The 24,865-nt window shown below is 41.7% G+C and overlaps 1 protein-coding gene across 1 annotated transcript in view; it reads left to right on the top strand.

Annotated features, from left to right (window-relative positions):
* Positions 1–22,766, top strand: part of LOC127418726 (endothelin-3-like) — a 43,078-nt gene extending 20,312 nt beyond the window's left edge. Inside the window, exons 3-4 of the mRNA XM_051659459.1 lie at positions 9,081–9,221; positions 21,903–22,766. Coding sequence (XP_051515419.1) covers positions 9,081–9,221; positions 21,903–21,939 — 178 coding nt within the window. The 3' untranslated portion in view covers positions 21,940–22,766. The remainder of the gene's footprint in view (positions 1–9,080; positions 9,222–21,902) is intronic.
* Positions 22,767–24,865: the final 2,099 nt, after the last annotated feature.

Raw genomic sequence — 24,865 nt, 5'->3', positions numbered from 1 at the left:
GCCAAGATAACAAAGGAGTGGCTATGGGACAAACTTGTGAATGTCCTTGAGTGGCCCAGCCAGAGCCCAGACTTGAACCCGATTGAACATCTCTGGAGAGATCTGAAAATGGCTGTGCACCGACGCTCCCCATCCAACCTGATGGAGCTTGAGAGGTCCTGCAAAGAAGAATGGGAGAAACTGCCCAAAAATAGGTGTGCCAAGCTTGTAGCATCATACTCAAAAGACTTGAGGCTGTAATTGGTGCCAAAGGTGCTTCAACAAAGTATTGAGCAAAGGCTGTGAATACTTATGTACATGTGATTTTTTTGTTTTTGTTTTTTATTTTTAATAAATTTGCAAAGATTTCAAACAAACTTCTTTCACGTTGTCATTATGGGGTATTGTTTGTAGAATTTTGAGGAAAATAATGAATTTAATCCATTTTGGAATAAGGCTGTAACATAACAAAATGTGGAAAAAGTGAAGCGCTGTGAATACTTTCCGGATGCACTGTATAGTATATATAAAATGTACAGTAGGTTGTATTGTACTGTATTGACATTCAGGCTGTCGGTTGATAGTCAGTTGCCAGTGTGTTGTTAAGAGAATATAATTTATGACAGTCCAGTGTGAGATAATAAGATTAATAAAGTGCAGTGCTGATTTATATTGATCATGAGTGATCAAGAGTTCAAAAGTCTGATTGCTTGGGGGAAGAAGCTGTCACGAAGTCGGCTGGTGCGGGTCCTGATGCTGCAATATCGCCTGCCTGATGGTAGCAGTGAGAACAGCCCATGGCTCGGGTGGCTGGAGTCTGATGATCCTCCGAGCTTTTTTCACACACCGCCTGGTATAGATGTCTGGCAGTTCGCACCACCCTTTGCAGGGTTTTGCGCTTGTGGGCGGTGCTATTGCCATACCAGGCGGAGATGCAGCCAGTCAGGATGCTCTCTACAGTGCTGGTGTAGAACCGTGTGAGGATGTGGCGGTTCATTCCAAACTCCCTCAGTCGTCTCAGGAAGAAGAGGCGCTGATGAGCCTTCTTCACAACGGCCTCAGTGTGGACAGACCATGTGAGTTCCTCAGTGATGTGGACACCCAGGAACTTGAAGCTGCTGACTTTCTCCACTGGTGCTCCATTGATGGTGATGGGGCTGTGTTCTCTTTCTCTTCTCCTGAAGTCCACCACAAGCTCCTTTGTCTTACTGACGTTGAGGGAGAGGTTGTGCTCCTGACACCAGCGTGTCAGAGTGAGCACTTCCTCTCTGTAGGCTGTTTCATCATTGTCAGTGATCAGACCTACCACCGCCGTATCATCAGCAAACTTAATGATGGCATTGGAGCTATGTGTTGCCACACAGTCATGTGTGTACAGGGAATACAGGAGTGGGCTAAGAACACAGCCCTGCAGGGCTCCAGTGTTGAGGGTCAGTGATGAGGAGATGTTACTGCCCATTCTAACCACCTGGTGCTGCTTGACAGGATCCAGCTGCACAGCGAGCTGTTTAAGCCCAGAGCCCGGAGTTTCTCATCAAGATTGGAGGGCACTATAGTGTTGAATGCTGAGCTGTAGTCTACAAACAGCATTCTCACATAAGTGTTCCTTTTTTCCAGGTGGGAGAGAGCAGTGTGTATTGTAGATGCAATGGCATCATCAGTGGAGTGGTTGTTGCAGTATGCAAACTGCAATGGGTCCAGTGATGGAGGCAGCACAGAGCAGATGTAATCTCTGATTAGTCTCTCAAAGCATTTGCTGATGATGGGGTCAGAGCAACAGGACGCCAGTCATTTAAGCAAATGATTTTGGATTGCTTTGGTACAGGCACAATGGTGGACGTTTTAAAGCATGTGGGGACTACAGACAAAGAGAGGGAAAGGTTGAAAATGTCCATAAAAACACCAGCCAGTTGGTTCGCGCACACTCTGATGACGCGTCCTGGAATGCCGTCTGGACCCGCAGCTTTACGGATATTCACCCGTCGGAAGGATGGGGTTACATCCACTACAGAGACGGAGAGTGAACTAACCTCTGTAGGTTCGGCCGTGAGAGCTCTCTCCGTGAGGGTGGTGTTATTTCCCTCGAAACGAGCATAAAATTATTTAGCTCATCCGGGAGAGAGGCAGCAGTGTTCACGGCGGAGTTTTTATTCCTTTTAAAGTCCGTGATGATATTAATTCCCTGCCACATGCTTCTAGAGTTGATGGTGTTAAACTGTCCTTCAATCTTGTTCCTGAACTGGCGTTTTGCTGCTCTGATAGTTTTTCGGAGGGCATAACTGGCTTGTTTATGCTCCTCCGCGTTCCCGGAATTGAAAGCGGAGGTCCGCGCATTAAGTGCCGCGCGAACATCACTATTAATCCAAGGTTTCTGGTTCGGGTAGATCCGTATTGTTTTGGACGGAACAACATCCTCTATGCACTTTCTGATGAAACACGTTATGCTATCAGCGTAAACCTCGATGTCGTCATCAGAGGCGGACCGGAACATCTCCCAGTCCGTGTGATCAAAACAGTCTTGTAGCATAGAGTCTGATTGGTCCGACCAACACTGGATCATTCTGAGGGTGGGTGCTTCCTGTTTCAGTTTCTGCCTGTAAGCGGGCAGAAGCAGAATGGAAGAGTGGTCTGATTTGCCAAATGGTTGGCGGGGGAGGGATTTGTAGCCATCCCGGAAGGGAGAGTAGCAATGGTCCAAAACCCGGTTCTCTCATGTGTTAAGACTGATGTGTTGGTGGTATTTTGGTGCAATTGATTTAAAATTGGCTTTGTTAAAGTCCCCGGTCACAATGAGCACAGCCTCAGGGTGCGTGGTTTTCTGCTTGCTTATAATCCCGTACAGTTCTTTGAGTGCCCGGTCTGTGTCGGCTTGTGGGGGGATGTACACAGCTATGATAATGACCGCTGTGAATTCCCTCGGTAGCCAGAATGGTCGACACAGAAGCATGAGAAATTCCAGATCAGGAGAGCAGAAAGACTTCCTCTGATCACACCAGGATTTGTTGATCATAAAACATACACCACCACCTCTGCTTTTCCTGAGAGGTCTTTCGCTCTGTCCGCTCGGGGCACGGAGAACCCCACGGGTTCGATGGCTGAGTCTGGAATCTCCGCAGACATCCAAGTTTCTGTAAGGCAGATAATGCAGCAGTCCCACATCTCTCGTTGGAAAAGATCCGCACTCTCAGCTCGCAGAGCTTGTTGCCCAGAGACTGAACATTTGCCAGTAGAATACTGGGTAGCGGGGGTCGATTTGCACGACGTCTTACTCTGATGAGAACGCCGGCTCTGTTTCCCCTTTTCCATCTGCGTTTTCGCGGCTGGGCAGCCCAGACAAAGGGCTCCGCTTGCGTGTTTGTAAACAGCGGGTCGGCATTGAGGAATTTGAAGTCCGCTTTCCAAAATTGTTTGTCTGTCATAGACAATAAGGCAGACAACATTCAAGATAAAAAACATAAGAATTGTAAACAAAACAAACGAAAAACTACAATGTTGTTTCGGAGCTCGCAACGCAGCAGCCATACTCGGCGCCATCTTGAGTGCTTATGTGCCATACCTCCCACCACCACCCCTGGAAAATCATCCTCCTTTCTTATCGCAGCTGCTAATGGCTCCAGGGCAAGACAGAACAATAATGGGGAAAGAGGGCAACCCTGCCGGGTGCCCCTATCCAGAGTAAAATAATCTGAAATGAATCCATTTGTTTGTACCGCAGCTACCGGATGTCTATAAAGTAACTTAATCCATCCAATAAAAGTGTTCCCGAACCCGTATATTTCCAAAATCATAAAAAGATAATCCCATTCTACCATATCAAATGCCTTTTCGGCATCAAGTGAGACAGCAGTGACCAGAGTCTGATCATTCACCACTGACCATATGATATTGATGAAAGCCTAATTTTATCAGAAGAGCTGCAGCCCCGAATTAACCCCACCAGATCTGTATGTACTGTATAAGAGACGTCATAACTTTACTTAATCGGTTAGCCAGGATTTTTGCCAATATTTTTACGTCTAGCTGGATCAGGGAAATTGGACAGTAACTCTTGCATTTGCTTGGATCTTTGTCCTTTTTAAGAATCAAACTGATCCGGGCTTGTGTCATGGTTGGCGGAAGCTTTCCATTTTTTAATGATTCCATATAAACTTCTAATAAATGTGGAGCCAGTTCTGAAGCATAAGATCTAAAAAATTCAGCAGCAAAACCATCTGGCCCCTTAATTACTTTGCCAGTCTTCTCCAAGGTTATCTCAGAATCAAGAGAATTGTTTTGCTCAGTCGTCAGTTTAGGGAGTTCTAATGGTTCCACAAAGTTTTTAACATCTTCATCAATAGACGAAGACATGGAACTATAGAGAGCAAGATAGAATTATTTAAAAGCATTATTAATATCAATGGCCAAGATAAATATTTCACCACCAGCAGATTTCACTGAGGGAATGGTAGAAAAAGACTCTCTCTGCTTTATATATCTAGCCAAAAGCTTCCCTACTTTGTCACCAGTCAAAGTATGACTGTCTTCCCCTGAATAGCCAAAACTCCATCTTCCGTAACAAAATAATATTATATCTATATTTCAATCAGGTCAGTTCTCTGAGGCCATCAGACAACATTCGGCGCATCAGCTCTGCCTCTGCACTTTTAATATTCACTTCCAAATCCACGAGTTCTCATGCTTTGGATTTTTTGATGAATGAGGCATACTGTATGATCCGGCCCCTAAGAACCGCCTTAAATGTCTCCCAAGCCACGCCCACTGAGGATACCGAGGGCCAGTCTCCATATAACCATTGATTTCAGCCTTTAGCATTTGTTGAAATTCAGGATTTTGCAAAAGGGATACATTAAAGCACCAACTATATGATTTATTTTTCTCCGTATGTGGCAATGCCTCTAAACTCACCAGGACGTGATCCGAGACTAAGATGTTTCCAATTAAGCAATCAACAACAGATGAAATGAGGGACTTAGATATATATAAAAAAAATCTATTCTAGAATAAATCTTATGGACTGATGAAAAAAATGTATAGTCCCTACCAGATGGGTTCAAAAGTCTCCAAATATCTGCAAGACCAAGATTTTTACACATCCTGTGAAGCATCAATGCTGCTCTAGGAGGCTTGCACACTTTTGCTCCACTATGATTAAGGACTGAGTCCATCAATAAAATAAAGTCTCCTCCCAATATTATATCATGAGGGGTGCCAGCGGCTTGCAACATCCCTTCAAGATCTATGAAAAAGCCTTGATTATCAACGTTAGGTGCATAAATATTAGTCAAAATCAACCTTTGCCCCTGAATTTCTGCCAAAACAATAATGACTCTTCCTAATTTATCTTTAATCTGTTTGAGACATTTGAATTGTAGATGTTTACTTATCAGTATAATGACTCCCCTGCTCTTACTCGAGCCAGCACTAAAGAAAACATGTCCACCCCATATCTTCCCACATTTTTCAGCTTCTTGCGGGGAAAGATGCGTTTCTTGAAGAAACACTACATCATATTTCTTATGTTTAAGAAAATAAATAACCTTCCTTCTTTATATGGGGTGCCCCAACCCATTCACATTCCACGTGGAGAGAGACAATCCACTCATATTAACATTTGACATTTTGACATATAAGAAAATATAGATTGTGTGTCAAAAATAAAATTATAAAGACCACATTTCACATTAGTGCAACAATCAACCCCCAAACATCCCCCAGAACAAAACAAACAGAAAAAAGAAATACGTGCGCATTAACCCCGCGCATGACAGTGCTAACCAGCGTCCATCCCTCTAAACTCAAACAGTCCATGTATGCCTACGAGAGCCCCCATGACAACTTTGCCGTCGGATTGCTCAAGTCTGGTGTTTCTATACAAAAATCTGTAATACAGAATTACACAACAGAAGATAGTCTATAAAACAGACTTCAGCCAGTAAGCAAAATAAACACACACACACACACACACACACACACACAAAAAAACCCATTTAGATTCATCCACTTAACTGTCTCGAACGTGTTTGCCTCCACGAAACAAGCTCCAGCCGCTAGTGGAACCAGCACAAAAAAACCCCCCAAAAAATGGCCGTTCAGTTCTTTGGGTAGTCAAACTCACTCTAATGTCCTGCAAGAAATATTCCACAAAACCAACTCCAGCCAACATTAGGCATAAGCAGCCAAAATGAGCAGATTCATCCACAAGCTGTCCCGAAGAAATTATATTACACAAAACAAACTCCAGCTGCTAGGCGGAACCAGCAGAAAAAGAAATGAAATAGGCGCTCGGCTTCCTCGAACAGTCGAGTGTATGTTTAATGAGACAGGTCCCCTAGGCGGCCACATGAAACTCACCAAATGGCTTACACACTCCAATGTTTTTATGAAAGACAGTGCTTGCTGTGGGCATGTAAATTCTCTACATCCATCCTTAGTATCTGTTCTCATTTTGGCCGGAAACATTAGTGCAAAAGCGACCTTCCGTTGATGTAAGAGATTCTTGCATTCCTTGAATTGATCATGTTTCTCTCTTGTCGAATTCGTAAAGTCTGGGAACAAGAAAATGCTGTGGTTCTTCCAAGAAAGCTTTCCTTTACTCCTCGCCTCACGTAGCACAAGATCTTTATCGGATGATCTCAAAAATTTGGCCAGAATTGATCGGGGCCTGTCTCCTTCCACGGATTTCTGTGAGCTCGCTCAATTTCCAGCTTATGGCCTGTTATGTTGAGCAGACTCGGGAAGAGCTTGTCTAGGAATTTTACCATATCTCTGCCTTCCTCATACTAAGGAATTCCAACAATTCGGATGTTGTTTCGTCGATTACGATTCTCCAAATCCTCCAGTTTTTCCCAAACACATTCCAAATCTGCCTTGGTCGCTAGCGGATTAGCAGCTGATTCCCTCTCCGATGACTCCAGATAATCGATCCGTCTCTCGACATCTGACAATCTTGTAACCAACTCAGAGAATTTTGCCTCCATCGCCATAATCAATCGACGTATTAAAGCAAGATCCTCCAAGTCTGCAATGACTTTTGTCTGCATTGCCAACACATTCATCAATTCACAGCGGATTTCTTTCAGTTCACCATCCAGGTGAACACTGTTCGTTCAATTGAGTCCAGGGCTTTCGGCCTGTTTCTCAGGGAAATTAGCCCATGCACATAAGTGGGTTTTTTTTTCTTTTTTTTTTTTCTCCCTAATTTGAAATGCCAAATTCCCAATGCACTCTAAGTCCTCGTGGTGGCGTAGTGACTCGCCTCAATTCAGGTGGCGGAGGACGAATCTCAGTTGCCTCTGCGTATGAGACGTCAACCTGCGCATCTTATCTCGTGGCTTGTTTTATAACCACATTATAGCGACCACGAGGGGGTTACCCCATGTGACTCTACCCTCCCTAGCAACCGGGCCAATTTGGTTGCTTAGGAGACCTGGCTGGAGTCACTCAGCACGCCCTGGGATTTGAACTCGCGAACTCCTGGGGTGGTAGTCAGCGTCTTTACTCGCTGAGCTACCCAGGCCCCCCGTAAGTGTCTTTTAATATCTCCAGAGCCCGAGGATTTTGATTTCTTTTTACATATTGTCTTCCTAGAACAGTTAAGAATCAGGGTGTATCGAATCTCACTGTATCAGAAACTGTGTCATACCCTTTTTAGCTTTAGTCTTAACAGGCATAAGAGAAGTTTGTCTGTGCTCTAAATCTTTGGAGAAACTGACAGGGAAACTGGAGTACAGTCATTCTATTCTGGGGTCATAAGTAAGCTTAAGTTGATATAATATTCATTATTATTATTTAACAAACAAAGTGTTAACTCCCTTTAAGATATTTTGTCATAAAGCAAAACTATAAATGAAACTACATCAAATGCTATGTGTACGCACACATGAATTTGTGCCCACAGAAAGCTCTACAGATTTTCACAGAATTAGAATGCTGATCATTCATAAAGTTCTTAATATGCTTTTATTAAGTATTTTGGTTTATTTGATGATGTTTTTAGCTATGACTATGATTGTAGTACTCTCAGCTCTGTTTTGCAAATTTTACCCATGTTTAAATCCATTCTGCAGAATTCCACAGATTTCTCCCTCATATCAGCGCAGAAAATGTGAAAGAAAAAAAAAGTCAGCAGATTCCATCTAGGCCTAATAATAAGCAACATGCTGGACCTGAAGATTTAGGTAAACTGTAAAAATAATGGCACGAAAATATGTGGCTCTGGAATAGCATTAGCAGTGTTCTATCTTAATTTTCATGCCAAAGACAGAACAAAGGGGAAAATACTGTATCACCAAACATGTACATTATAATCATTCTTTCTCTTTTGAGCAGCATGTTTATTGTTTAACAATGTACGTCTTCCTCTGAAATACTGGTCAGTAATACAGTGGATTACTGATTAAAATGTCATGTGGAATGCAGGGCGTAGATTCCGGGGCAGGTAACCCCGCCTCCCCCAGTAATCAAAACAAGCAAGTACAACCCCCCCATTATTTATACCATGATCAATGGAAATGCTTCACGCTGCAACCCCAACCCCCCCCCCCCAAAGTTCAAGCAAAATCTACGCCCTTGGTGGAATGTATGGAAAATTCTGTAAATTGAAGAGCGCAGCAGTTATCTGTGAGTTTTCTATGTAATCTTTGTAAGCAGCTATAAGTCAGTATATGATGCACTGACTGAGGTTGAACCTGCATTCTCCTGAAAAGATGTTGGAACATGCACTCCATAGTACCATAGAGGTCTCCATAGTAGCATCTCCAAAGTGTGCCCCTGCTAACTATATATATATATATATATATATATATATATATATATATATATATATTTTTTTTTTTATTATTATTATTCTTTCATTTTGTTCCTTTCAAAACCAAATATGCAAATTCCTTGGGGATCACTGCAACTAAATTTGCATTATTGTTGGCTTTTTTTATGCAGCTTACAGTATGTTTATCAGAAATATTCGACATATGAAGTGCATGAAATGAGGTGGATCTCTCTCTGCTACTGTATACATATTTTAAAACTTAAAAAGAAACCAAAATGTTTTTTCCATCTCTGAGATTCTGAGTTCATGTCTGTCCATCACTTCCTGTCTGTAGGCACACAGTTCCTTATGGCCTGTCTACTTACCGCAGCCCTCAGCGATTCAGACGCTCCAGTGGCACGATAGGGTTTGTGCTTCATCACTGCAAATGTGCAGACCACAATGATGCACTATGCCACAACTTCTGTGATTCAAGGTAAATTAAACACATTAATGAATATAATTGTGTATTTAAAATGCTTTTATCTTTACGCTTCCTGGTATTGGCAGGCCTACTGTATATTTACAGTACTGTGCAAAAGTCTTAGACACATAAGATGTTTCACAAAAGCATTTGTCTTAAGATGGTTATTTATATCTTCAGCTTTAGTGTGTCAATAGGAAATATAAATGTTAGACTCCCAAACATTACTTTTGCAAATAGAAAAGATTAGAATAGAAGAACAGGGAGCCCTGCAACAGATGTCATGGCCCCCACAAAGCCCCCCACTGAACATTGTGTCAGTCTGAGATTACATAAAGAGACAGAAGCAACTGAGACAGCCTAAACAGATAGAAGAACTGTGGCGAATTCTCCAAGAAGCTTGGAACATCCTATCTGCCAACAACCAAGAAAAACTGTCCAGGTGTAGCTAGGAGAATTGTTGCTGTTTTAAAGGCAAAGGTGGACACACCGAATATTGATTTAGCTTATTTTTATGTTTACTGGACTTTGTATGATATTAAGTGATAAATGAAAATTGTTTACGTCATTATTTTTGAAGACATCCTCATTATGCAACATTTTTCACAAGTGCCTAAAACTTTTGCACAGTACTGTACTATTAATGAATATCTTGAAATAATTTTAGTGTGTGATTGTAGAGGATGATACAACTGGCATAATGCTTGCTTGATATCTTGAAATAAAAGAGTTTGATGTATTATGTAAACATACTGTAAAATTCAGAACTGAAGGTCTCACAACTGAAAATGCATATCAGAGCAAAAACCAAGCCATGAAGTCAAAGGAACTACCTGCAGAGCTCAAAGACAGGATTGTGTTGACGTACAGATCTGGGGAAGGCTACAAACATTTCAGCTGCATTGAAGGTTCCCAAGAGCACAGTGGTCTCCATTATTCTGAAAACCAGTCAAAAAAATTTGTCGAAACTAACTAAGTTTCACAACTTTCTGATGTAAGCATGGGTGAAGTTCGATTGAACCGCAGGGTAGGGCTAACCACCTTAGAAATTATTTAAAAAAATTTTTTTAAAAACATTTAAAAGCTAAACATTCAAAAGTTATAAATAGAAAATATTTTTTAAAGGTGCACTCAGTAAATTTTTCTCAGTAAATCATATGTTATTGTAAAACATATGTATAAAATCATTAGCACTTACATGAGATGAGGACGCTAGTCATATCAGTAACCTTATAAAAGTTGTTTTATTCTACTTTCTTTTATTTATTGTTATTATGCCAGTAATAATGATAATTATTTAGTGACTCAAGATTAGAGCAAGCAGATTTTAGTGATTTGTTTTGTTTTATCAGCATAACATAAAACTTGAAAAAAGATGCCTAATAAGCACTGTCTTTCTAAACGCTGCAAAATAAAATGAAAACTGAACTGCTTGAACCTTGCATATGCCATAATCAAAAGCGGACCGGACAGACAATGTCATGCAGCGATGACTTGAAATGTTTTGGAAATTAAGGTTAAATCCAGTGGAGAGGGTCTTCATAAATTTTAAAGTAACGTGTCCTGATGAATTTATTTTCACCAAAGTCATACAGTGATACACTCATTTCGAGTTCAATTTGGATGCTTATTAATTTAAATGTTAATGGATGTATAATTAAAAAAAAGCTACATTACAAACTTGGATGAACACATTTTTAAATACAACCATAAACCAATACATTTGTTTGAATTCAACAATTACACTATTTTATATTTGTTTAAAAAAACAAAAACAAAATGAAAACATTCTCTTTGCACATGCACGCAGCGATTGGCTGCAGCCACTCAAGTGATGTAAAATTAATTAAAGTCAGTTTTTACCTTCTCACTAGTAATTAAGGTTTGAATTTGAAGTGGGGAAACTGATCCTAGACCAGCAGTTACAAACAGCGTTATCCCAGATCGGCAATTGGAATTCCCCATCCATACCTATTTTCCTTAATAAACACATCATGCCCGTGGCCAGGTTCTCTTCACTGCATTACATCATTTACAGCTAAAAACTACGCACTTTACAACTTGCTTTTGGCGCCACTCTGTGGACATGTCACCTGGAAACTGGAGCTCACATATGTCCATATGTTCAACAACACTTCCAGCCGTTTGCGCAGGATGGATTTTTCAGACCTGCTCTCGCGAGATTCTATACTGCTCCCGCAAAAATATGTCAGATTTTGACACGCCCGCAACTTTCATTTTTTGTCCAGCTCCCGCCCACAAAAGCCTGCAGATAGAGGTCTACAAGGACTTTTCAGTCCCGCTTCCGTAAGATTCTGTCCTGCTCCTGTCCACTCCGGTGTCATAGGCTATTTCTCCAATTCCCACCCATAAAAAAAAACTTATGAAAAGAGGGGGGAAAAAAAACAGCTGGCAAAAGGCAGGTGCTTTTCCACACTGACATATATAACTAAAAAACGTTTTCAAATATCTGATTTACATTTAGTTGGTTTTAAAGATTGCAATTTTCTTTAATAAAATGATAATAAGTGTAGCACTACGGGATCCACCGTCAAGTCAAGTCATTTATTTGTATAGCGCTTTTCACAACACACATCGTTTCAAAGCAGCTTTACAGAAAATCATGCATTAACAGAAAATGAAACTGTAATATCTATAAAGTCTTAGAGTCATCATTGTGTAGTTTGATTAAATATGATTGTAAATTGTGTATAAAAATAAATAAGTAAATAATAATTGTATTTAGAACCCCAGTGAGCAAGCCGAAGGTGACTGTGGCAAGGAACACAAAACTCCATAAGATGTTTGTTAATGGAGAAAAATAACCTTGGGAGAAACCAGGCTCACTGTGGGGGCCAGTTCCCCTCTGGCTAAACAACATGAATAAAATGCCAATATTAGTTATTTATGTGCAGTGCAAGTCATGGTTTACAATTAGTAAACTAAGTAAGTGTTAAGGGCCAGTTTAAACTGAGACATGAGACATTTTGCCTCAGAGTTATACTTTCTGTTGCATGGAGCACGAGGTAGTTACCATGCACATGTAAATCATGTAGCAAATTAGCTTAAAAAGGGAATTATTTATAATTAATTATAACTGGTTATAATTAATAATAAGTATTTAGATTAGATCTTAGAATTAACTGTAGCAGAATTGATATTACAATTACTTGATCTGTCCGTCCACCGAGCAGACAATATAATTATTTATCAATTCTAGGAAGATTACTTTCCTGGCCAAGGAACAATAGCCTTCCTACTTATACAGTGCTAGCAGTAGTTTAGCATGTAGCAAGGAGCAACATTCAGTGACTTTGAATTGTGAGCGGAACACAGAGACAATCAATTGTGAATATAAGGGATTTAATAAATGAAACTATAACTAACATACAAACAAACTAAGCAAAACATACATATATAGAATGAAGGAAAGTAAGGAAAGGAGAGAGAAGAGCAAAGAATGGCAGTATTTCACATCAATTAACCACAACCTAAATGAGAATCATCAGAGGCACAATTCACCTTAAAAGGGGTTCAAATTTAAACGCGCATCTAATCAGTTGTAAATGGTTACTTGCATTGGTTTGTTGCTGAATAAGTGTCTTGATGCGGTAGACGAGGTTCTCGACGATTTCTTTAGGAGTGAGTTGAAGAAGTCCACAGCAAATCCACAAGTTACTTGAAGGTAAACACTGCCAGAAGGTTAAACTCAAGAAGAGAGTTTTGGAGTGTGTTGTTCTCAAGAAGAAGAGTTTTGAGCCATGATTAGTCTGCGTTCTGGAGTTTTAATAGTTCATTGCCGCACCCATTTTGTGGGTGGAGTGGCCAATCAGAGGCATGCATTTTGAGCGGGAGAGACATCCTTTGTCTCCGTTTATGGCCCATTCGCATTTTATTGCTGATCTGGACCGCTAGTGCAGCTTTTAATTCAAAACATAGTAAGAATTGTTCGATGCATTTCACGATCACATGGTGTACATTATTGTGTGAGAAATAAAGAGAAGATCATTTTGATACCAAGAAGGTAACCTCCAGATGATATTAAAGCAGAGATACACTCATACACTTGAATATAGGCATTTAACGTCTAACTAATACAAGTAAAGGGTTTTAACTAAGTTAATATAATAAGGGAATATACATACAACACATGCATATAGCAGATACATTTATAACTGCTTACTATGGCCTAAATAGAGAAAATGTCTTTAGGTGTGTGTGTGACGTGTATTGGAATTACTGGAGACAGACAACTGCTCTGGTGCCTGGCACGGGGGTCACCCCCCTTTCTGTGGAATGTGTTTGAAGCTTGATGGAGACACTCCAGAGGCGACCTGTTTTAGCATCCTTTTGATAGTGATAAAGACCATCTGCAATTTAGCACCCATATAAATGTAAACGCGGAGGCCAGGTCAGTAATTTATATGCAAATGTCAAAAGGCTAAAAGGGTTTTTTTCAAACAAAGTGTAATTAGCCATCACTGATCTTACACAGACGTTACAATCATTTATTATGTTTGGGGTCATTTTGACCCCAGTCAAAACAAACAGGTTTTACATATTTATTTGCAAAAAACACCACAGATCCTCAACAAGAAACATTAAACAATAAACCAGTGATACAAGTATTCATTGATACTCTGTGGATCTGTGCTACTGCGTACATAATATGTGGATCGTTTGTAAATGTATGTTTATTGCATCTGAAAGCAAAGCCTTTTGATTCATGGTTGTATAATTAGTGTTTATTAGTGTAAGCCTACTGTGTTTGTAAACACATTATAATGTTTTCACATAACCAGTTTTCTTCCTTTATATTAGGAAAAACTATAATAAAAAGCTATAATAATAATAAAAAGCAATAATAACCAAGTTGTTTTTTCAAATTAGCTAGTTTTACATTAAATTGAATTTATTTATTGATAAATACAATTGAAAACCTCTCCCTTTCCAATCAGCACGATCATACTGGAAGTCAAAATGCTGCTCCCAAATATTCCAGCACCCTGATATTGACCCCATTACTGGCAGGCGCCATCCCCCATCAGACATCTTTGCATTAATTCAAATGTGGATACCTTTTTCTGTGGCACTATTGATAGTGTTTTGCATGCCAAACATAAATTCAGAACAGTCCCTTGCACAATGTTTGCAATGTACAGACCATTTGTAAATGTATGTTTATTGCATCTGAAAGCAATGCCTTTTCATTCATGGCTGTAAGAAAAATAGAGTAATGTGTTTATAAACACATTATTATGTTGTTTTTACAAATACTAGTTTTCTTCCTTTATTTTAGGAAAAGCTGTTGATACAAAGCATTCACAATTAGTCAAAAAGAGGTTTTCAGAGGCGTAAATTATGTTGGGGTCAAAATGAACCCAAACATCACTGATGTGGTCAAAATGTGTACAGGGATTTGTAAACTCTGAAACATATGAATTACATATTTATATATTCTTCTAATACATTCAAGAAAAGTCAGAAAGATTAAAGCTTTTCTAAAACGTTTAGCATATTTTTAAGAGATGGCAAAGTTGCTGTGGTGTCAATTTGCCCACAAACTTTACAGGAGGGTTAATGGCTAACACATGAAACTAAACACGCTTTGTTCATGTTGGGGACATGTTGGGGACCTTCAGGCACTTTCGGTCAGCCACTCTTGCTTAGAGTTTGGAGTAGGACTGTCAAAGACCATTCTCAGGCCAAGAGAGAGTTGTGTTAACAGAGTGCTGGCAACCCCCTTTGGGGCTCAGGTTGTTACCCTGCAGGGGTTCTCTCCGCCTCCCTTTGAGTCAGAAAAGGCTAAGAGACTATGCATGTATGTTGACTGAACTAGTCAATTTGATAGCTTATGATTCGCAAGGCATACAACATTCCATGGACTTGAAAGCTCATTCTACCAGAAGTATGGCTTCCTCCTGGGCATGGGCAAAGACTAGATGACATACTGTATGTCTGGCTGCAGGTTAGGCTTCCCCTAACACCTTTGCAAGGTTTTAAAATCTGCATGTAACTACCCTCTCTTCCCAGATTTTTACAGAGGAAGAGGGTTGATCACTGACCAACTAGTTAGTATTGGTGTCAGATCAAAAACTGTGGTCTCTCCATTCCGACTGGTGTGAATGAGAACATGGATGCAATGCTTCACTACCCTGTTGGTCGCTCTGCTCCCCTCCTTCTCGCTAGCCGGGAAGATGTGTTAAGACATTGAACCTCTTCCCGGGATGGCTAGTGTCTCTGTCTTTGCATATACGTCTCCCATACTGTCAGCTTCTGATGCAGCGTTGACGTTACCTTTGTGATGGAATGACCCATACCTCATCATCGCCCATCCTCTGAGGGCCTTCCTTCACCCAGGCTTACAACGGGAGTGGGCAGGAGAGAGGAGAAGTGCAATTTAAGAAGTTGTTTGGGCAGCGGATGATGAGGTGCACCTGATGTGAATATAGTCTCATCATTGCTGCCATAAGAACGTACATCGCACCTCTCCTCAGGGAGAAGGCTTGTCTCCTTGTGTGCACACACTGGCGTCATCACATGTCCAGGAATGGAACAGGGCAGGAAGGGTCCAGCACAAGTTAGATGCATTGTCAGACCTGCACCCTGGACCCCTAGCGCAAAATAGATGCATTGCAGGGATTGGAGCACACGTCGCGGCTGACAGGACAAGGTGGCGTCCCGTTATTCTCCTTACACACTGCAGCCCAGGGAAGCCGGGCCACTATGATGAAGCCGTCACAGAGACAGTACAGCTGGGAACCAACAGTGACGTCACTTGCCCTCACATTCACAGATTAGATGGAAAGCCTGGAACAGGATGGAGAATCCATTGGGACGGCCTCCAAACCACCAAAAGGGTAAGTGGCACTTAAAAAGCATTTACCCTCCGGTCGGTTGAGGCTGTCATGTTTAACCCTTGTTTTACCTTTTCCCGCCCGAGTGCAGGCGAGGGGGTGAGCTAGCCCGGAGAGGTATCCCCTACATGTCCACTCTGACCGTAGGGCCTGGTTGAGGAAGTAGCAATCCTGTGTGAGTGGCTAAAGAGTGTGTACCTCAGGCTCTTGACTCTGTGTTCAGATAGGAGCATAAGAAGAGGTGCCGCCGGGGCAACACATGATGGGGGGGATGTGGTGGAACAACCCACCCCTCCCTCTCATAATCATCACACTGCCTCTTAGGACCATCCTTCAGCCAGGCTAGCAACAGGATTGTGTAGGAGAAAGGAGAGATGCAAATTATTGTGCATTGTTTGGGCAGCAGTTGATGAGGCACTCCTGATGTGAGTGGAGCCTCATCATTGCTGCCATCAGTGCTGCCATTAAAATGCAGAACATGTCTTTCCTTGGGAAGCCAGCTTCTATTTCCTTGTGTGCACACACTGGCATCCTCGCAGATCTAAGAGCAGAGCAGGGAGGGTATTGGCCAAGCTAGATGAGTTGCCGGAACCGCACCTCGGACCCTGGGTGCGAATTAGATGTTATGAGGGGGAATGGAGTGGGTGTCGCGGCCGACGGGCTAGGAAACTGGGCCGCTTTCCCCTCACACTTGCCGCGGCCCATGGGAAGACAGGCCGGAGGGGAGCGCGTCACGGCCGCTGGACCGCTCCCACGTTCTGGACCATTCCTTTGAACACTCCCCATCCTTCACAAAGCCCTGTCTCACTGTGAGGACACCAGAATCCCCTTTATTTTGAACACTTTCCACAATGGACACTTTAATTCCCCTTTTTGGACATTTTCTGTTTATTATTATCTTAAAAACAACGCCATACCGAGGCCTGACACCACACGCACATCTGTCTCTTGCTCACAATGCCACACCTTTTTGAAAAGGAATGTCACAGTTGCTCTCCTGACCTTGTTTACCTGAAAGGAGGGAACGAGACACTGCGTAGCTTTGCCACAGCTACTGAGTTTTCATTGTTATGGGACGAGAGATTCACTCTCCTTCCCTTCAGTCGTAAAATCCGGGTGGTGGAGATGGACTCCAGTTAATATGCCCACGATGATGCATATATATATTAATATATATACATACATACACACACACACAAATCTAAATACAAATCGGTTATATACAGTGCAAGGGAATGTAATGGCAGAAGAGGTAGGATGTGTTGGATAATATAAAAAGACTAAGCTGTGTATTGCACATTAATTATTGCTCAAAGGGGCAGTTTTAACTGTTCATGAGATGGATAGCCTGGGGGCAAAAACTGTTCCTGTGCCTGACGGTTCTGGTGCTCAGAGCTCTGAAGCCTCGGCCAGAAGGCAACAGTTCAAAAAGGTAGTGGGCAGGGTGAATGGGGTCCAGAGAGATTTTTCCAGCCTTTTTCCTCACTCTGGAAATGTATAGTTCTTGAAGGGAGGGCAGGGGGCAACCAATAATCCTCTCAGCAGTCCGAACTGTCCTTTGTAGTCTTCTGATATCCGATTTCATAGCTGAACCAAACCAGACAGTTATAGAAGTGCAGAGGACAGACTCAGTGACTGCTGAGTAGAACTGTATCAGCAGCACCTGTGTCAGGTTGAACTTCCTCAACTGGTGAAGGAAGTACAACCTCTGCTGGGCCTTTTTTGCAATGGAGTCAATGTGGGTCTCCCACTTCAGGTCCTGTGAGATGGTAGTGCCCAGAAACCTGAATGTCTCCACTGCTGCCACAGTGCTGTTTAGAATGGTGAGGGGGGACAGTGTTGGGGGGTTCCTCCTGAAGTCCACAATCATCTCCACCGTTCTAAGTGTGTTCAGCTCAAGGTTGATTTGACTGCACCAGACAGCCAGCTGTTTAACCTCCCTTCTGTATGCAGACTCATCGTCATCTCGGATGAGGCCGATGACAGTGGTGTCATCTGCAAACTTCAGGAGCTTGACAGAAGAGTCCTTGGCGATGCAGTCGTTGGTGTAGAGGGAGAAGAGTAGTGGGAAGAGCACACATCCCTGGGGGGCACCAGTGCTGATTGTACAGATGCTGGAAGTGAATTTTCCCTGTCTCACAAGCTGCTGCCTGTCTGTCAGAAAGCTGGTAATCCACTGACAGATAGACGTGGGAACAAAGAGTTGGTGTAATTTAGTCCGGAGAAAAGCTGGGATGATGGTGTTGAAAGCCGAACTGAAGTCCACAAAAGGATCCTTGCATATGTCCCTGGTCTGTCCAGATATTGCAGGACATGATGCAATCCCATGTTGACTGCATCATCCACAGACCTGTTTGCTCAATAAGCAAATTTAAGGGGATCTAGAAAGGGTCCGGTGATGTCCCTCAGGTGGGCCAACACCAGTCTCTCAAATGACTTAATGACCACAGACGTCAGTGCGACAGGTCTGTAGTCATTAAGTCCTGTGATTTTTGGTTTCTTTGGGATGGGGATGATAGTGAAATGTTTGAAGCAGCATGGGACTTCACACTGCTCCAGTGATCTATTGAAGATCTGTGTGAAGATGGAGGCCAGCTGGTTAGCACAGGATCTAAGACATGCAGGTGAAACGCCATCTGGGCCCTGTGCTTTCCTTATCCTTTGTTTATCGAAAGACACGGCACACATCATCTTCACAGATCTTAAGTGCAGGTTGAGTGGGAGGAGAGGGGTTGCAGGAGTTGTTGGTGTTTGTGTGAAGTGAAGGTCAGAGCGGGTGTGGGTTGTGAGATTGGGCCTTTCAAATCTACAGTAGAACACATTCAGGTTGACAGCCAGTTGTTGGTCCACCACAGGGTTGGGGGCAGGAGTCCTGTAATTCCTAAGTTGTTTCATGCCACTCCACACTGATGCAGGGTCATTAGCTGAAAACTTGTTTTCCAGCTTCTCAGAGTATCTTCTTTTAGCCACTCTGATTCCCTTATTCAGTGTGTTCCAGGCCTGATTGTACAAGACTTTATCCGCAACTCTGTAAGCATCCTCTTTGGCCTGATGAAGCTGCCTGAGTTCTGCTGTAAACCATGGTTTGTCATTGTTAAATGTTAAATAAGTCCTAGTAGGAATGCACATATCCTCACAGAAACTGATATATGATGTTACAGTATCTGTGAGCTCTTCCAGATCGGTGTCTGCAGCCTCAAAAACACTCCAATCAGTGCAGTCAAAGCAGACTTGTAGTTCCAGCTCTGCTTCATTGGTCCATGACTTTACAGTCCTTACTACAGCCTTAGCAGATTTTAATTTCTGTCTGTAGGTTGGAAGAAGATGAACCAGACAGTGATCAGATAGTCCCAAAGCTGCTCTAGGGACAGAGCGATATGCATCCTTTATTGTTGTGTAACAGTGATCCAGTATGTTCCTGCCTCTGGTGGGGCATGTAATGTGCTGTTTGTATTTGGGCAGTTCATGTGTGAGGTTTGCTTTGTTAAAATCCCCAAGAATAATAATAACTGAGTCCGGGTATTGTTGTTCCATGTCTGTGATTTGATCAGCCAGCTGTTGCAGCACGCGTTCGGCGCGATATAAACACTCGCCAGAATAAATGAAGAAAACTCCCGTGGCGAGTAGAAAGGCTTACAGTTAATAAAGAGCGCTTCCAAATTAGGACAGCACATCTTCTTTAACGTTGTTACATCTGTACACCAACTTTTATTGATGTAAAAGCATGCTCCACTGCCTCTCGTTTTCCCCGTTAAATCCACAATGCGATCCGCTCTAAACAGCTGAAAGCCTGGCAGAAATAATGCGCTGTCCGGAATGGCTTCACTCAGTCAGGTTTCTGTGAAGCACAAGGCAGCAGAGGTTGAAAAGTCCTTGTTTGTGTGGGTGAGGAGATGTAGTTTGTCCGTTTTGTTAGGGAGAGTATGGAGATTCGCAAGATGAATGCTCGGCAGTGCTGTTTGAAATCCGCGCCGACAGAGTCTGACCAGCACACCTGCTCGTCTCCCTCACCTGCGTCTCCCAAACAACACAGCTGCGCCTCCAACTAAAATGTCCAGCAAAACGTCTGAATATTCAAAATCCAGGAAAAGATTGACTGGTATATGCTGTCAAATGTTCAACAGTTCGTCTCTGGTAAAACTGACTGGAAAAAGATTACTAAACACAGGACAAACAAACAAAAACAACAAAACAATAGGAGCGCTCCACACCGAGGCGGCCATCTGCGGTGCCATCATGATGTATCTTCGGGAACCACAGGGGGAAAAAATATAACATATACTACATGACCACTTTAAGTAAATTGTATAATCTACTCCAGTGCCGGTCCTACTCCATTTGGCACCCTAGACGAGACCCTCCAGTCACACACCCCCACCACCACCCCCAATGTACTGAAAATTGATTCATTGTTACACATAACAGTACAAATTAAAGCATAATTAAATTCATCACAAATGGGTATAAACTCAATCTAGCAAAACATTAATAAACATAATGTTGGGATGAAATATGCAAGTGCATGTGTTCTTAAGGCATCATAAATGGTATCATCATACAGTATATAGAAATAAACTTAATGTAAATTGCACGTAAACCAAGTGGTCTAAGATGTTAAAAAATAAATAAATAAATAAATAGGAAGGAAAGAAAGAAGGCAAAGGTGCACTGCCCTAAAGATCTATACACATTGTTCAGTATGTTTGGCAGCAGGGGCATTTGTAGACTTTTCTTATTACTGGGGAGTCTGGGGCCCATCAAGTACACAATCTATTGTACCATGATGTTGTAGGGGGTCTGCGGGCATGGTCCCTGGGAGATTTATTTTTTATTTTTGCAAAAACAGCGTCAAAGCATTAATTTCTGGTGATTTTAGGAGCATCATATGAACATTTTCTTTAGAAGCCTACATATATTATGTAGCATTTGAAACTATGGACTAAAAACATATTGGCACATTTTCACATTTTCACATTACACAACACAAGATGAAGTTTATCAAAGTTACCGTTCTCAAAAGCCTGCTGTGGCAGTTTCATGGTACAGTGTTGGTACAATATGGTAATACCTTGGTATTTTTATAATATTTAATAATTTTTTATAATTGGTATTTATGGTAGGCTACTCCAAGGAACGTGTCCAATAAACATGGTATTGGCTTGGTAATTTTTGGTACTTTTAAGTGCTTTCATGTAATGTTAGTATTTTGATACACTTTTATTTAGAAAATGTCTTTACCTGCAATAGACAATTGCTCACAGCAATCGCACTCGCACATGACCTTCTTCATCACTGGCAAATGGCTGAATGCAGCTGCAGGTTTTGTTTCAGTGAAATGAAAGTAAACACTTCATTCAGTGTTGTTTTTGTCTTCTGTCTTCTAAAGCATCCCGTTACTGTTTTACTGTGTGACAGAGCACTTCAAATGATTCAGCCTGCACGTTAGACAAATTCATTGAGAAGAACCGACTCAAAAGAGTCAACACAGATATAACATAAACAGTAACAGTAGTATGGTAGTTTAGTACACGGTCTATATGCTCCGTGGAGGGTGCCACAACACGTTATCAGAATAAACGGTGCATTTTGTTCGACACAGATTGGAAACATGCTAAAATTGGCTTGGTAGATCGGCACCCCCGAAGCGATGCCGCCCTAGGCGGTCGCCTACAGCATGTCGCCTGATGGGTTGACCGGCCCTGGTCTACTCAGATGTTTTTCCAATATGTTGCAAAATGTTCATTGAAAAACTTTGGGAAAAGTTTATTCTAAAGTTTCATCATCATTCAGTGTGTAATCTGTTATGGCTGTGTTTTTTTTCTTCTGGATAACACAGACTGCAGAACACTGTACCAGACAGAAGATTGAAATGACACTTCCCTGAGTAAAAACGCTGCCTTCTCTTCATCTTCACACCTTGAGAGATCTGAACTCATGATTAGCATCAAACTATCAAACTTGGCACCTTACAAGGCAAAGGTTTTGGATTTTTACTGACTCTGATTTGGAGCAGCACCTACGCACATTCCTCAGCCAACATTTCCGGGAACACCCTTGACTCATCTGGTCCACAGTACCATCTGAATTCTTAAGAAAACACATTGCAGATTTTGGAAGCATATCTGTGGGTCCCAAATCTTTGCTTCAAGGGTTATAACCACTGTGCTTGTTTCAACTTGGCTCTAAACTCATTATGCAAAGATAAGTATGCTTCTAATGCATATATTAAGTGGATGTCCTTGAATTTGGGAACCTTGCAGTGTTGAAAATATGCCTGTAAGTTATACTGTACATTAACCTCCACTTTTTGTCAGATTTTCTGAGAACCCAGAGAAATTATTGGGTGAAGATGAAAATTATGTGGTTCTTCAATTTTTACTTGTACCAAAGCTTCTCAACTTACCTGATACAAGAAGAAAAAACATTTTGAACACTATTTCATATGTCTCTTTTTAAGTCATCTCTGGAGAGAAAGACTGCCACATTAACCACCACTACATCAATTTTCAACCTCCAGAAAATATTCCTTAGATTTTTGCTCACTCAAGCTAAATGTATCTCTACTATACAGCATTTGAGGAAGTTACATTTGATACTCTTCAGATGGCTTTAAGCTATAATTTTATTATTCATGCAAAAGTATGAAATAATGGTTACCATTGTTGAGACATACTGTATACTAAACTGTCCAATACTATACTAAATACTATACTAAATACTGTGACCTGAGAGTTTTTTTTAGCATTGACCTAACTGCTTTATTTATGATATTGTTTAGGGAGATTTGCATTAAACATCTTTTCACAGCTTATTAAATAGGACAGGATAATTCAGGATAATTGTTACATAATCTTTAGAACTTTTATATTTATTATAAAAGCAGCATCCTTAACCACGTTTCACATTCATTTGCAGGAGGTGTTGGTGTTTGTGTGAAGTGAAGGTCAGAGCGGGTGTGGGGTGTGAGATTGGGCCTTTCAAATCTACAGTAGAACACATTCAGGTCGTCAACCAGTTGTTGGTCGACCACAGGGTTGGGGGCAGGAGTCCTGTAATTCGTAAATTGTTTCATGCCACTCCACACTGATGCAGGGTCATTAGCTGAAAACTTGCTTTTCAGCTTCTCAGAGTATCTTCTTTTAGCCACTCTGATTCCCTTATTCATTGTGTTCCAGGCCTGATTGTACAAGACTTTATCCGCAACTCTGTAAGCATCCTCTTTGGCCTGACAAAGCTGCCTGAGTTCTGCTGTAAACCTGGTTTGTCATTGTTAAATGTTAAATAAGTCCTAGTAGGAATGCACATATCCTCACAGAAACTGATATATGATGTTACAGTATCTGTGGGCTCTTCCAGATCGGTGTCTGCAGCCTCAAAAACACTCCAATCAGTGCAGTCAAAGCAGACTTGTAGTTCCAGCTCTGCTTCGTTGGTCCATCTCTTTACAGTCCTTACTACAGGCTTAGCTGATTTTAATTTCTGTCTGTAGGTTGGAAGAAGATGAACCAGACAGTGATCAGATAGTCCCAAAGCTGCTCTAGGGACAGAGCGATATGCATCCTTTATTGTTGTGTAACAGTGATCCAGTATGTTCCTGCCTCTGGTGGGGCATGTAATGTGCTGTTTGTATTTGGGCAGTTCATGTGTGAGGTTTGCTTTGTTAAAATCCCCAAGAATAATAATAACTGAGTCCGGGTATTGTTGTTCCATGTCTGTGATTTGATCAGCCAGCTGTTGCAGCACGCGTTCGGCGCGATATAAACACTCACCAGAATAAATGAAGAAATCTCCCGTGGCGAGTAGAAAGGCTTACAGTTAATAAAGAGCGCTTCCAAATTAGGACAGCACATCTTCTTTAACGTTGTTACATCTGTACACCAACTTTTATTGATGTAAAAGCATGCTCCACTGCCTCTCGTTTTCCCCGTTAAATCCACGATGCGATCCGCTCTGAACAGCTGAAAGCCCGGCAGAAATAACGTGCTGTCCGGAATGGCTTCACTCAGTCAGGTTTCTGTGAAGCACAAGGCAGTAGAGGTTGAAAAGTCCTTGTTTGTGTGGGTGAGGAGATGTAGTTTGTCCGTTTTGTTAGGGAGAGTGCGGAGATTCGCAAGATGAATGCTCTGCAGTGCTGTTTGAAATCCGCGCCAACGGAGTCTGACCAGCGCGCCTGCTCGTCTCCCTCACCTGCGTCTCCCAAACAACACAGCCGCGCCTCCAACTAAAATATCCAGCAAAACGTCTGAATATTCAAAATCCAGGAAAAGATTGACTGGTATATGCTGTCGAATGTTTAACAGTTCGTCTCTGGTAAAACTGACTGGAAAAAGATTACTAAACACAGGACAAACAAACAAAAACAACAAAACAATAGGAGCGCTCCACACCGAGGCAGCCATCTGCGGTGCCATCATGATGTATCTTCGGGAACCACAGGGGGAAAAAATATAACATATACTACATGACCCCTTTAAGTAAATTGTATAATCTACTCCAGTGCCGGTCCTACCCCATTTGGCACCCTAGACGAGACCCCCCAGTCACACACCCCCACCACCACCCCCAATGTACTGAAAATTGATTCACTGTTACACATAACAGTACAAATTAAAACTTAATTAAATACATCACAAATGGGTATAAACTAAATCTAGCAAAACATTAATAAACAATGTTGGGATGAAATATGCAAGTGCATGTGTTCTTAAGGCATCATAAATGGTATCATCATACAGTATATAGAAATAAACTTAATGTAAATTGCACATAAGCCAAGTGGTCTAAGATGTTAAAAGAAAA

Source organism: Myxocyprinus asiaticus, chromosome 28, assembly GCF_019703515.2.
Source record: "Myxocyprinus asiaticus isolate MX2 ecotype Aquarium Trade chromosome 28, UBuf_Myxa_2, whole genome shotgun sequence".
In the NCBI taxonomy this organism is placed as follows: Eukaryota; Metazoa; Chordata; class Actinopteri; order Cypriniformes; family Catostomidae; genus Myxocyprinus; species Myxocyprinus asiaticus.
The sequence above is the reverse complement of the archived record's forward strand: the minus strand, read 5'-3'. Positions and strand labels throughout refer to the sequence as shown.